This window comes from Acanthochromis polyacanthus, chromosome 12 (genome assembly GCF_021347895.1).
Source record: "Acanthochromis polyacanthus isolate Apoly-LR-REF ecotype Palm Island chromosome 12, KAUST_Apoly_ChrSc, whole genome shotgun sequence".
NCBI classification, from domain to species: Eukaryota; Metazoa; Chordata; class Actinopteri; family Pomacentridae; genus Acanthochromis; species Acanthochromis polyacanthus.
This window is the reverse complement of record NC_067124.1, coordinates 22,179,491-22,193,964: the sequence shown is the minus strand read 5'-3', so window position 1 is coordinate 22,193,964 and position 14,474 is coordinate 22,179,491. Positions and strand designations below refer to the sequence as shown.

The 14,474-nt window shown below is 41.2% G+C and overlaps 1 protein-coding gene across 1 annotated transcript; it reads right to left on the bottom strand.

Annotated features, from left to right (window-relative positions):
- Positions 1 to 11,097: 11,097 nt before the first annotated feature.
- LOC110958812 (free fatty acid receptor 2-like) lies at positions 11,098 to 14,259 on the bottom strand. Its single transcript, XM_022205518.2, has one exon. It carries the CDS (start codon positions 14,011 to 14,013, stop codon positions 13,006 to 13,008), a length of 1,008 nt encoding a protein of 335 aa, XP_022061210.2. The 5' UTR covers positions 14,014 to 14,259; the 3' UTR covers positions 11,098 to 13,005.
- Between the last annotated feature and the right edge of the window lie 215 nt (positions 14,260 to 14,474).

Sequence of the window (14,474 nt, the reverse complement as noted above, 5' to 3'; positions counted from 1 at the left end):
CAAGCAAATATTTCTGTGTAGACTCTGTCATCCAGGTCATGGTAATCCTAAGTGCTTCAGTAGAAGGCAACTGGACTTCTTTTATATTGTATGTTGTGTTCAGGCTTGTGGATAAGTGTTTCAGATTGAGGGAAAATTGCACAATGTGATATGAAATGGTCGGAGTGGTTATGGACAAAATGTGAGCATTTGTACGAGCAAGCAAAAGAACATGTTTGCATGGGCCATGATGTATGTACAGTGCTGTGCAAAAGTTTGGACCACTTAAAGTGAGGACGCTTTCACAATTGATGTCATGAATAGCTTTTCTTTGTCATATAAAATGCAGTAAGCAGAAATATCTACACCATTCTGCGCTGTTTGCTTTTGAAAACACACCAGTTCTCCTGGGTATGCTTGCAAACCGTTTTCCAAGGTGCTTGACAGATATGTGGTATCTTGTGTGAGTTGAGGCTGTCTCAATGTTTTCTGTCTTTTCATGTAACCTCGTACTGACTCGATGATGCCGAGATCAGGACTCTCTAGGACCCATAGCATCCGTTGCAGGACTCCATGTTCTCGCTGCTGGCAATAGTTCTTTATGACTGTGACTGTACATTAATTCGGGACCAATCAGAAGCCATACTGATGGTGTTATGTGATGGATGAGAATCTAAACATGTGAAGTATAAAAAATAACCTTTGCACAGTACTGTAAATGAGTCACACTGGTGGTATGACAGGAGGGCTGGAGAGGGTGTGGGCAACACAGCGGCTGATCCCCAGGCTGCACAATTTGACGGTAGATGAGGATGCTGCTGAGAGAGCGCCTGCTCTGACGGGCCTGTGGGAGGATATCCTGACAATGCAAATCCAAAAGCTGAGAGCCAGAGGGAGATGGGATGACACTAACCAGACAGTGAACTCTCCATTTAGGGAGAGAAGACAGTCAGGCACTCATATTGGATTTCCAAACTTGAGCGCTGTGGTCTCTCCCGCGGGAAGGTGTACCACACACTATTTATGGTTGCACTATGTAATATGAATACTATTAACATAGCCTTGATCACAAACACAGTCTGGCCTACTTCAAGTGTATAAATAACACCCCAACTGGGGTTCAATGAGTTTACAGTGATATAAACAAGACATTTCCTCAGCCCCTAATTACATTCGGCGCACCCTGATGAGAAAGTGTTGATTGGCTGCTGTAGCTGATGGTTATGATGGTCTGTTTACAGAATCTTTGCTAATAGGGTGCCATGAAACTTATGTACGGCTCACAAAACTAGCGTGCAGTGCCAGTTTACAGTACTTTGCATTGTATTGCACAAAAACTGTACTTTTGTTAGGTCATATTGTGTTTATGTGAAGATTTAATTCGTGAGTTTTACATTTATAGTTGTCATTTTATAAAAAAAAAAAATTTCTGTTGGCATGTCTTTGCAGTCATGAAATGGATTTTAGAAATAGGGATTGTACAAAATAATGTTGAAGTTCATTTCAGAGCACTGCGCTTTTATTCAGAATAGTCTGCAATGTAATGAAGCTGTTTAGGGTGTAGGACAGATGCTGCACATTGCTTCTGGTTTGTTGCAGTGACTATGTAGAAATAGTATTATGGTGCTTTAAAGTCAACACTGTAGAATAGCAGAAGAAGCGTAAGCCTGGATAAGATGTGAATGTACCTCTTTCTTTATTTTATTTGGGGCAGCAGGCTCGGGCTGTAGCCTTTCCTACAACACCTTTGCTCCACAGAACTAATCCCAGACAGACTTTCAATTCAGAATGCAATGGTTAATCAATACATTCGACTGAATGGCTTTGGAATAGAGCAATTTCTCCCTGGCCTGCCTTACCCGGTCCCCAGAAGCTGAATTGATCAAGTATCTATAGACCAGCCGTAGAACAGAGAGCATAATTCATCATGCCTGATACAAGACACTCCTAATTGCGCATTGATTTTAAGCCCCTTTCTGAAACTATTTGGGCAAGCTGTAATGTCAGCTCAGTAAACTATATGTTCTCAGCTACAGCGCAGATCCAGGGAATAAAGAATTAATCATTTGTTTCTGTCTCAGGAGCCAATCCAGGCTGGTGTTTGTTGTTTGTTTTGCGACATATCATACCCTAAATGATTCATTTTATACTGCATGTGCAGGTTGTTTGCTGCGGGTGTGTTTGTTTGTATTTTATTAGTAATGACAGAGATGTAACCTGGAGATTTTTGCAGTTGCCAGTGTCAGCAGCTATTGGTATCCCGTATCTAGAGGTAAATATGTGTATGTAGAATACACAAGTGCAAGGTGTGAGTGTGCAATACAATAATAAGTTATATGTAACAGATTGTAATTTGATAATGTGGGCAATTGCAGGCATCACGGCACCCGAGTCAGTGTTCCAAAAGGATATGTTACGCAGACTGACAATTATATATGAGTGATTATCATTGTTCTAAATCCCCTGCTCATGTCCTTTACTCCAAAGCACGCCTAATTCCCATATATTATCCTAATTAGCCATTGTTTACCAACTATACAGGCTCATTCAGTTCTCATGGGCAAAGTCAACGTTGCAAGTCTATTAAGGCCCAGTACTTTTCCATTACCACAGCTAATGAGTGCATTGGTGTACAGCATGCTAGACGGTATTGTGACTAGGAAAGTCTCTGTGCGTTAGCATGTAGTGAGCACTTTAGTTACATAGGTACAAGAGATAGATAGATAGATATTAAAATGGATTCTACGTGCAATTCATTGAGTTCAGGTCTTCTGTATATATTTGAAACCTCAGCTTGCAGAAAAGATGTCGGGCCACAAAGCCTCCGTCCTCGCCCTCTTCCTTACTGTGGCTACAGATGGTGTCTTGTCAATCACTCACCCCTCTAAGAACAGGAGCGTCTGGCTAATTAACGCCACGCTGAACTCCACCAGCTGAGCAACAGCAACACTCGCGCAACCCATGCAACACAATGGAGAGCGTCTCGCCCACTACGTCTCCCCTAGTCATTAAGTCGCCCACCTCACATCTCCGCCGTAGAAAGAGTCCCATTACTTGGCCTGTCTGAATTACAATCCCACGCCTGGCATTTTCCCTGTCAATCAAGCAAGGGGTAAATATTGGTTGTGGTGCTGAGAACTGACAGGGGAAAGTTGGACTTCTTTCACAAGTGACAGCACCAACTGGTGTTTTTGCGCTGGTCTATATTGCAGTTATGAGACAGCAGGAGTGCCAGGCTGTGGGGAAAGTCACCGATGCACCTTACACACCTTGTGTAACTGTAGGCTGGGATACGTGACTGGATGTATGATAGGGGTTTGTCAGGTGCTGTGTGCCCTCAAGAGGGGGATAACAGAGCTCAGACTGCAGGGACCCTAGCAGCGGAGTAATGGGAAAATGTCTCATTTGGGAACGTAATAACAAATTTTACCAGAAGAAACCCACCGTGTATAATTGCAGGAATGAGCTGGCTTAGGTTAGTGTCGAATGTGGAACCCATCTTTCTTCTCCTCCTTCTTCTCGCTGTCCTCTATTTCTTTCTGTGGGGAAGATAACCAGGAAAAATGCCCTCCCACCCCTCAGTGCTCCAGGTTCGCCCTCTAAGTGGATGGAAATGATGTGTGTGTGTACGTGAGCGTGCGTTACCCAAGTGTCTATGTTCAAGTGCGCATCCATGATGAACATGAGTAATTCAAAAGGGCCTCACATGCCAGCAGTACGTCTGCATCTGTGTTTGTGTTCTCTGAGCTCCAGAGGGCAGGTTGCCGGGTTCGTTCGCAACACACACCTGGATTTCAGGCATTTGTTACATTTCACAGGATCTTATCAGTGTAAACACACGAGACAAAATGAAAGGAACAAAACATTTGTCTTCCACCCTGACAGATGTTCAGTGCTGTGAAACGATGATTGTACTTCTTTTTGATTTGTTTCGTTGCTGAACTTGTCGTCTTTTGAGTTGTATTCCCGTGTATTTCTTTTTCTTTTTTCTTTTTTTTTTTTTCAAAATCCATGAAGTCGAGTTAAAAATGATATCAAGTGGAGGGAGACAAAAAAATAAAAATCAGTTTTGTTTTTAACAGAACTCATTGTGTGTGGTTTGTTGCTGGAAGCGGGACTCTCTGTTGGCCCCGGTGGTTAGAAAAGGAGGTGAGGTCAGGCGAGTTGCTTCTGCTTGCTGTTTGCTTCCTGCTGAGTAAAGAGCCTCTGCTTTTGTTGTGTTTGCAGGTTGCAGGTTTGTCTCACGTATTTGGGTTTTTTTTTCCATTTTTTTATTAAATTTTTCTGAGTGGCTGGTTTGATGGAGCGCTATCATAAAGCGCTCGTATCAAATCATTTTCCAACAAATAATATAAACGCTATTAGCGGGTAATAAGTCCTTGATAGACGTGATCTGTGGTCATTACAAATCATTAATATGAAAATTATAGCTGCCATCCTGTGGTTAGTGTTAATTTCTTGCTGGGGTTGTTGCTACAAATTAGAAAATTTGCAAACAGGAGGAAAGTCTCCACTTGTCTGCCTCTTGTCAGTGACAAACATCTGGGTCTTCACACCTGCACATATTCAGTCATGAATTATCAACCAAATTGATAATGGCTTTGGGGAGCTAATCTGTTTTAATTAATTGTAATAACACAATTTTGGCCATGTTATCTGTATTGAAATCTGTCCAGGAAGGAAAACTATCAAGTGTATTCACTGTGTATCCGATATGTGCACAATAACATATAAATAACAACAGGACGAAATGTAAAAGCATGACGTCATTTTACTTAAAATGCGGTGGAAAGTTCATCGGAAGGATGCACGTCTTTTAGTAATATTGTGACCAAAAATGACAAATATTTTTAAAGCACAATGTGAAACAAAAAAAATAAAACATCATTGAGTAATAATGTAATGTTTACATCACCAAGATAAGAAATTTATGGCTTTCCCAACTCACCATCTAAAGCTGTTTTTGAAGTTCCTGACTTACAAAAAGCAAACTAATACCCCTTCAAGTCACTGCAATAATAGTGTTTTTAGAGTGTATCCTCTGTAGTTTAAATTAAGCAAATTAAGTTTTAATTAGGCCTTTTTTTTTTCTTCAACTTGAGCTCGTTTTATTAAAACTTCTATGTAGCTTTGATGATGATGAGTTCACCTAGCATCACAAGTTCTCTTCCCCTCAGAGGACGCGCTTGTGAATTCATTATAATGTAGCTCGTTAGGGTACTCAAATTCATATTTACAGCTTTTGCACAACAAAAACTCAAACAGCCAAAATCAAAACAGGAGTTCAGAATACATCAACACATTCAGGAATGTGCTGCAAATCCTTAGAACTGGAAGAAAGAAGTTGTCACGACTTCTGAACATCTTCGCTTTTGAGGGTTTTTTGTGTTTGTGTCAATGGTAAGATTTTTGCTAAAACTGACATAGGTATCTTGCAAATCAAAGTGTTTTGAAGGCCTTGCATGAAACAGAAACCTGTAGGAAAACCTGTAGAATAATAACCTGCTTAGCATTGCACTGTGGTTTCTGTCAGCATGCAGACAAAGGGCCTATTTGCTAGTCAAGACACTGACATATGTACTTTTTTTCACCCCAGCAGCCTCTGAGATACGGGTTTGTGTTGAAGCATGACCTATTAATGAACCACCACCTCTAACCATACAGTACAAAAAAAAAAAAAAAGCTGACACCATCACTTTTTAATGCTCGGCAAGCTTCAAACTTATGTCCGCCTGAGAAACCACTTCACCACTCTGGCTCGGAGTGGAGAAAAACAGCAGCATGGCCAAACAGCCTCACCTGTGTTTGCTTCTTTTGTTTGCATCCCAAATATCAGGTCAGTCTGCGTGATTTGTCTTTAATAATCTCTATTAGCCTTGTATTTCTTCAAAAATCCAATTCGAATTGCTGATATTAATTATGAATTCACTGTATAATAGCTATTTACTCCTTAAAATTTAATGCAGCGAGAGCTAACGTGCTTCTGCTGAGGATGGAAATCTTGCCGCTGCTCTTTTAATTTGCACAAATAGAAGGTAGAGGCATGAGATCTGTGTTTGGATGATGATTTCTGTGGTCTTTCTTTATCAACAGCACAAAAATTGTGAGCAACTGCTGCTTGTCTTATCTGCGGCATTTCATCACCACACTTAATAATCACTTCATCACACTCGGCTAGACAAGCAGTCACTGCAATCAGACCTATTCCGAAGCTGTCGAAAACTTTTGTATTTAAGTGTCTGGATCAAAATTTGTTGGAAAAATAAGTGCTTTATAACCAGCATCTTTTATTATCACATTCAATAAGTGTCTGGTGCATTGTTAAATTATACTAAATTGATGTTATTCTTCTGGTTCTTCTGTCTGATCATCTGTCTGGCAAAGCTCTCTCTCAGCTGTCACCCAGACCTGCTAAAGACACATTTAAAGTGTTTGTAGTGGACCCACAGGTCCGGTGTGCACTTTTTAAAAGTTCCTTGTATAACACATTGTATTAATGGCTCTGTCTTTAGCCCTGACAGCAACCCCGGAGGGACTGAGGGTTAGACAGCATCCTCCATCTCTCAGTGTGATGCGGGGTGAGACGGCAACCCTGTCCTGTCATTTCAAAGTGGAGTCCCTAAAGTATGGGGTTCAGTGGTTCAAAATGAAGTCGGAAAAGCAGCTCATCGCAAAGTCATCCAGGCACATCGCTTTGGAGAAGAATCAAACCTCCTCCCTGGTGATTACTGATGCCGCACCGGAGGATTCTGGGTGGTATTACTGTGAGGTGAACGTCCTGCACAAAGACCCAGAGTGGGGCAACGGGACCGAGCTGGCCGTCCTGGGTGAGAAACAAATAGCTGGTTTCAGAAATGAACATGGCCGCAATTCATTAGGGTTTGCTGTGCTTGGGTGAGGTTGCCATGCTGGTAATTATGTCTCATTTGTATCTTCTGTGCACCAGAAGCTAGAGTGTTTAGTGCAAGACTGCTCGATACGAGCTCCGGCCGGGACCATGCATCACCACGAATGCAAACGGCCGGGCTCAATCTATAAAAATTCAAGTCATGTGAAATTCCCTCAGAGTTCATCTTTTTGCCTGAGCAGTTTCATGACAGATCTAGAAATAATCACCCCGGCACCATGCGCGGTGCCTTGTATCGATCTTGCCCAGGGAATTGAAACTCCCCAGAAAACAAGGCAAGGAGGGATGGCCAAATTATTATGTGGAAATCCTTCATGCGGAAGAAAACCTCCCTTTTGATTTTTCCTGAAAGTAACGTTGGCTCCAACAAATAACAGCTGATATTACACGTTCTTACCTATTTTATTCATTTGTAATTCTTGCATTTAAGATTTTTTTTTTCAATATTATATATAATTAAATTTGTCCATCAATTGTTTTTTGTTTACGGCTGTATTTGTTGTAGGTAATGCATTTTGTACAAGTAATGATAATGGTAATTATTGAAGGTAGTAAAAGTAAGGAGGGTGTTTACAGTAGGACTAATTAAATGGAAGACCTTTTATATGCAACACTTTCTATTTATCATATTGTGCATGTCTTCAGTTGTGCTAGTGGATGTTGTTTTAGCCTCTTTTTTTGTCCCTGAATGTTTTACCAATGTATATTTTGTGCATTATGCAAGTATTTCAGTATATTTTTTTCCAGATATAAATAGCTGTATTATGACTAATACCAACACATTTTCACGTTTCATATTTTTGTCCTATTTTTCCGTGCTGTTTATTATTATTATTTGACTCTGCAGTGACCCAATTTAAAATCTGAATGATCTTGTCTGATGTGTTTACTTTGTTCCATACTCTTCTTCCTCTACTAGCACCACCCTCTGCTCCTAAAGTATACCTCCAGATTCCCCCTGACCCTCAGACAGGGCAGTGGGCTCTCATCTGTCTCACAGGAGGATTCCACCCAAGTAGACTGACCCTCGCCTGGATGTACCAAAGTGCAGCGGCCGATATCGATCACCTGTCAGTCACCAATTGCACCCTACCTGCCAACGGCCCTCATGGCAACCTGTCCGAACACCCAACCGATGGAGCCCTGCTGTCTTCTTGGTTGGCGAACTCTGTGCCTCTGCATCAGTCAGAGTGTTTCCAGGTGACAGACACCTACAGCCGTGAAGTGTTTCTCTTCAGCGTGCTTTTCCTCCCCAAGAAGGAGTCCTTGAAAACGGGGATAACCTTCACCTGCAGGCTGAGGGACCACCCTGCCATGACCACTGCTCTGACTGCCTCCTTTACATGGGGTAACTATGGAAGCAAACTCAATTTGTTGATCAACCATGATAATGTTATACAGCAGAAATTTGTCTCAGAGGGACTATAGAGACAATAGTTGTGAGATTTTCTCTTCTTTTTACATTTTAAATTCCCATTTTCTCATCTTAATGACGTTGCTTCTGTTCCGCAACATTAAAAATATGCCTTTATACCCATCAGTTTTTGATATTTAACTTGTGCCTCAGAATTCACATTTTTTCTTCTGTCAGTTTGCTATGACAGATGGCTTGAAATATTACGATACGTACTGTTTGTTGAGGAGAAGAAAGCTGCCGGAGGTATGAATCACTGCTGTTGCAAACGTAGAGCACATGGTACGGCATAAACACTGCACCTAGTTGCTGAATACTTCTAACATTCACACAGAATCTGACAGCCAGCCGATTTTAAACTGCAGAATGCATTAGCAGACTTCTTTAAAGCACAAGTTTTATCTCCTGCCTGCTGTCAGCAGTCCACACGACAGAACTTTAATTGGATATTTATTACTAAAATACTTTTAGGGGGTTGTAGTTGATTTTTTCTCATAAACCTTCAATTATTAAATCATTGAGGCAAACACTGACAAACATTTGCATTTATTTTGCATGACTTTCTGGCACCTGATAAATGTTAGACCAACATTCATTTTAGTTCTGAGGAAATATTGGGTTTTTAAGCTATTAAAAAGCTGCTAGCTTTGTGTGTTTGCTGGTTGTTGCTGGGCAAGAAGCTTATAGCTGAGTTATTGGAGTTCTCAAAATTAGGGATAGAATGACTATCGCCTTGGTCAATTATCAAAGCCGAGATTAAGCATCATCACAGCGTGATTCATTGGCAGATTATTGATAAATTAAATGTGCGGTTTTGGCTCTGATGCTTCCAGGTGTTTCTCTGTAGTCACTATAAAGTTGCAAGCAATGTCCTACTCACAGCAGCGCTATGGTGACACATCAGAAGTAACTACCAATCAGCACTGAAAAATACTGTTTACAGACAGGGACAGACAAATTTGCAAGTTTTGAAGCTGTGTTTGTACTTAAGGTGGCAGATATCACTGTATTTGCATTAACACAGCAGTCCTAAACACACCAAGAGACTGGCTGATCATCCTCTAACATTGGCCAGTGTAACGTGAAATCTTTCTAAAGTAAGTTTAGCTTTAGCAATCTGCTCTAACTGACAGACAGATCTCTCTAGCAGATACACAATATGCAAAATTTAACACAATAGCAAAAGCCGTTGCAACAAATCAATAAATTAGCCACTTTCACAGGAACTAACACAGCACTAATGGCTGTTGGTTTAGTTAGGAGGCAGCCGCAGATCACCTCGAAACATGGAAGGTATATCAGTTCCACACATTGGTGATCAGTTTGTTTTGATTACCAAAAATATAAAACAAAATTTTAAAAATTATATTTGTTGGCACCTACTGAAAACATCTGCCTGCAGTGTCTGGATAAGCGCATGTAATAGCCTTTCAGCATAATCTAATTCAAATGGTCCAAATGGAATCTAGTCTTCAGAAAATCTACTTTGTGATGTGAAATTTTAGCCAATCACAGAGCTTTTCACTCAGATCTAGAGACAAAGATCAACAAAGTCCACATTAGAAGCAGTGTATGGTGGTTCTGTGGGTTCAGTAAGAGATCTTTACTCAGAAGAGCAGAGTCTGAACCCTGTGTGCTATTGCATGTGAACGTTGACTTTGGCTATTTTTGCACATGCCCGTCTGGTTTGGCTTCGGACAGAGAGACGAGAACTGCAGTCGGAAGGCTGTTTGCAAATTCTGGCACTTTCATTTATTTATTTTGGCTTTCCTAAATTTCTTCCTATTGCAGCTTTAATATAGAAATATTGATTTGAGAAGCTTCCAGATTTTACCCACACGGACTTGTACCTTGTACCTTCGTCCAACATTTCGCGCTGCTAATAAAATGAGTTGCTCTGCCCATAAAATGATGATTCAGCTATTGTAGGTGATTTTCACATCTATTTAAGCCTCAGGGCTCCAGCTGCCCACCTGACCTTGTCTATATGCAGAAAATTGCCTGAACTTTTACTGAATGCCCAAAATAACCTCTTTGTGCTTTTTGTGCTTCATTGCATCTATAGGAAACTCCCTTTGAAATAACACACTCTGCACTGACACAGAGTACGTAGAGGACAGGCGTAGCGTGGCGTGCTACGAGGCGCTTGCTCAGGGTTCGCCCTACTTGACTGTTAATGTGGGTCAGACATTGATCATTCCAAGGCACCAGATTGCCTGCAATACTTGAACAAATTAACGATTATTACAATCAATATTTAAACACCTCTGCTCCCCTGGAGGAGGGAAATGTCCATCAAGCAAAGCCAGTTCAACTTCCTTGATTTAATTCTGTCATGCTCGATAATATGATAAGTCGGGGCTAATCAGTATTGGCCTTCTTTTTCCTTACTCTACTTTCCAGATGCCTCCCCTAACAAGGTGATTGTGTATTTGAATGTTCTCAAGATGTGTTTTCTCTCCTCCGCAATGACCGTTGTGTTTTTACTGGAAGGTGAGAGCCAAACCTATTTAGCAACAATTACAGGAAGTTGTAAAAGCAACTAAAAAAACGTGTTTATGTGATCTTGCACTCCACAGCCGCCAAACATTTCCGGATGCGAGGAAAATGATGTCTGCCATGTGAGTACAATATTTCCCTCTGCCTTTGGCAAGCACACCATGTATTAAACACATACACACACAGACGCAGACGCTCACACGGGGCTCTTTTTCTTATTGCCTTATCCCAGTAGCCTATCACACATTGTTAGGAAAAAGTCAACACTGATGCAATAACCAATTATTGTCTTCCAGGAAACGCAAAATGAAATGGGAGAGAAAACAAAAATGGGCCAGCAGGTTTTCAGCGCAGCTCATCTCAGCAGACCAACCTTTGACAAACAACTTCATACAAATTCAAGCACAGAGTCATCACAGAAATAAAGAAGATTAATTCTGAGTTAATGTTTAATCAACACTACAAATAAATGTTGCGCATAGGTCCCTCTCTCATATGCAATAAAAGTTTCCTTCAGTTTCTAGACACGTGCTTGCACGTGCATGGCTACATCTGCTTCTATGTATATTCCTCTCTGCTCTCTCATCCTATAAACATTGATTTCTTCCCGCATATCGGAGCTGTTTATCTCTATAACTTTTTATCGCTGCCAGTATGCTGACTAGCATATATTTTGGATTTTGTTTATTGTATCAGTGGCTGGTAGCCCGCAAATCTTAGTCATTCATTCGGGGTCTGTGCGTCAAAATGAATGCTTCATGCATGATCCACCTGTCAAACAGATACAGTGATCAGCTCAACCTCCGTGTAGGCCTAATCCTCACAAAACAGGATTACAGCCGATGCCAGCGCTTTGCTTGTGTGATAGCATTGTTTATGTTTGCAGCGTGTGGGGTGAGATCTTGATTCACATGTTGGTGGAAGTTCATTTTAAATTTAGGCCTGCCCACACTGCCAAGAGCAAGAAACAGTGCCAGGAACAATGATCATCACCATCGGATCATGCTGATGTATCTACAGTATCGCTGCATTAGTGATGTCAAAAACAGGCTGCTCAGTAAACTTTCTGCTGCACAACCTTATTTTATTTCATAATAAATAAAAAAGGAATACATTTCATACAACATGGCTTAATTCATGTGATGCCCTGGAAATTTACATACAATCTTCTCATTCTCTCTTTATAAAACAAGTGAGTCCTTATCTCTCCTCTTTCATGTACAAACACACACTCACCTAAAACAAAGTCACGTTTTATATGACAGCTGGCTGTTCCATAGTTATTTTGGTACATTTATTATTTTATGCTTTGCTTGTTAAAATAGTGTTTGTGTCACCTTTTGCCTCTTCCATCAAGGACACACGCAAACACAAGCACCAGAGTGATGTTTTCTTGAAATTACCTGAGTCAAGTCATAAATTATGCAGAATGTATGTTTATATGATTTGCGTATGAAATTATATTTTCTTATTTTGTATTATAAAATCCTCATACAGACGTCACATATATTTATATATGTTGCATAAATCCATACGCACAGACAAACACTGCATGAAAATGGCCATTATTATGCAAGAAAAATGGCAAAATATACAAACATATTCTAAAATAAAAAGTACCTGGCTGCTTTTTTTAAGGTTCTTTGTATAAAGCTCTGTTCACATATCTGCTGTCAGATCTTCCATGTCCATTCTCTTCTTTCACTACCAACACTTGATATATCATGAAGATGTTGTTGCAAACAGACAACATATCATGTCCATGATTGAAGCTGCTCAGAAAGCGTCTCCTCTCATTGTGTAGAGATGACATCCAAAGCTGTTGCTTAGATATTTTGTTTCCACCTCTACCGCAGTGTTTTGCAACACCTGAGTTCATTAATGGAGTGCTTATGAAATCTTGTTACTTTATGTAAGATTTTTTATTTTTTATTTTTTTAATCTGACAGTTCAAATTAGGCTGCCTCTGTGGCTTTACACATTATACTACATAAAAACAATCAGCTCAGGCTGACAGAAGGTTACCCGCCTTGTCTCATTCCCAAACAGAAGGTTCATCATATGGTTAAACAAAATCGGTCTGTGCTGTATACAGCCAAGTCATCTTCTCACGTGCAAAAACATAAACATGGCATTAATTTCCTGCTTGCAAAGATGAAAAAATAAATTAGTAAAGGGAACTGTTCACAGTTCCTTTTCAGTCAGCTCAGACAGTATTGGTCTCCTCTTGTGTGTGTTCCTTATCTTTTACAGTCTTGTTAATTCCTCCCCTCAAAGCCTGGAGCGTGTGACAGGACATGGAACTGTTGAGATGACTTTTAACCCCTTTCATCACACTACCTACTGTCCCTCTCACAGCAGAGGACGAGAAGTAGAAAATAAGAGGATCTAGACATGCATTAAAGGTGCTGCACAGCAGGGCCGTGTCTCTCCAGTCAGGGCTTTTCCGTGTGATAAAACCCACAATGTGGGAGATATTATAGGGGCCAAAACATAAAGCGAATACCAGCAGTGTTCCTAAAGCCATGCCAATGGCCCGGAGGCGTCGGCGTCGGTCAATGTGTTGCAGCTTGGACAGAATCCTGATAAAGTTGATGTAGCAGAAACTGCAAATTATTAAAGGGATAAAGAAAAGCACCACACAGAGCTCCAGACGCACAGGCAGGAGGACCCGCAGCTGAGCATCACTGAAATTCTCATAACATACCCTCCTCTTGCTGGCATCAATGGGAGCAATACCTGACACATTGTGAACGGTGGAGTCTTTTCCAATAAAGGGTATGATATACACAATGCTGAGGTTGAGGCAGGTGAAAATCCAGAAGAAGATGCTGGCAGCAACAGCATATACGGGTCGCCGCTTCAATGAGTGCTGAATGGGGAAAGCCACGCCCAAGTACCGCTCTACGCTAACAGCGGTGAGACAGAAGGTGCTGTTGTAGATAGTCATGTAAAAGATGAAGCCAGAGAGCGGACAGAAAGCATAGGGCATATTCCAGACCATGTCGTCCAGCACCTCTTGCATCTTGAAGGGCAGGAACAGGAGAAAGAGGAGGTCCGAGATGGTCAGGTTGAGGAGCAGGATGTCGATTGGTGTGGGTTTCTGCCTCACTTTCTTGCAGAATGTGTAGAAGGCGAGGATGTTGGCTGGGAAGCCCAGCACAAAGGTGATGATGTAGACAGAGAGACACAGCCAGGTGTGACACTCCTGCATGGTGGCCTCAGTGTAAGTCACTCAAGTCAGTCAAAGGCTGAGATGTGTCACATTATGTCTTTGACTCTGGGGGGACGAATGGACTGCAGCACAGGGTTTGATCAGTCAGGCAGTCCGAACCACGGGAGACGAAGGCGTCTTATTGGGTCAGTGGCCTGGAACAAACCCGGCGAGACAGCGTGGTTTTCCTGTCCTCACCAATAAACCAGCGCTCATCAGTTTCTCGAGGGCTTTGAGCTCTGCCGATAAGAGAGAATGGAAAAAAGATTAGCACGCTGCACAACAAAGTATTTCAAACTATAGTCAATTTGACACTTGATTTAAGAGTGCACACCTATCATTTATATGCAAAAAAAAAAAGCTTTAACACACTCAAAAAACACCCACATATAAACAGTAATTTCTTTCCCCCTCTATATTCCTTCTTAATTTCCCTCTTTTTCGAGTTTACTGTGGTAGTG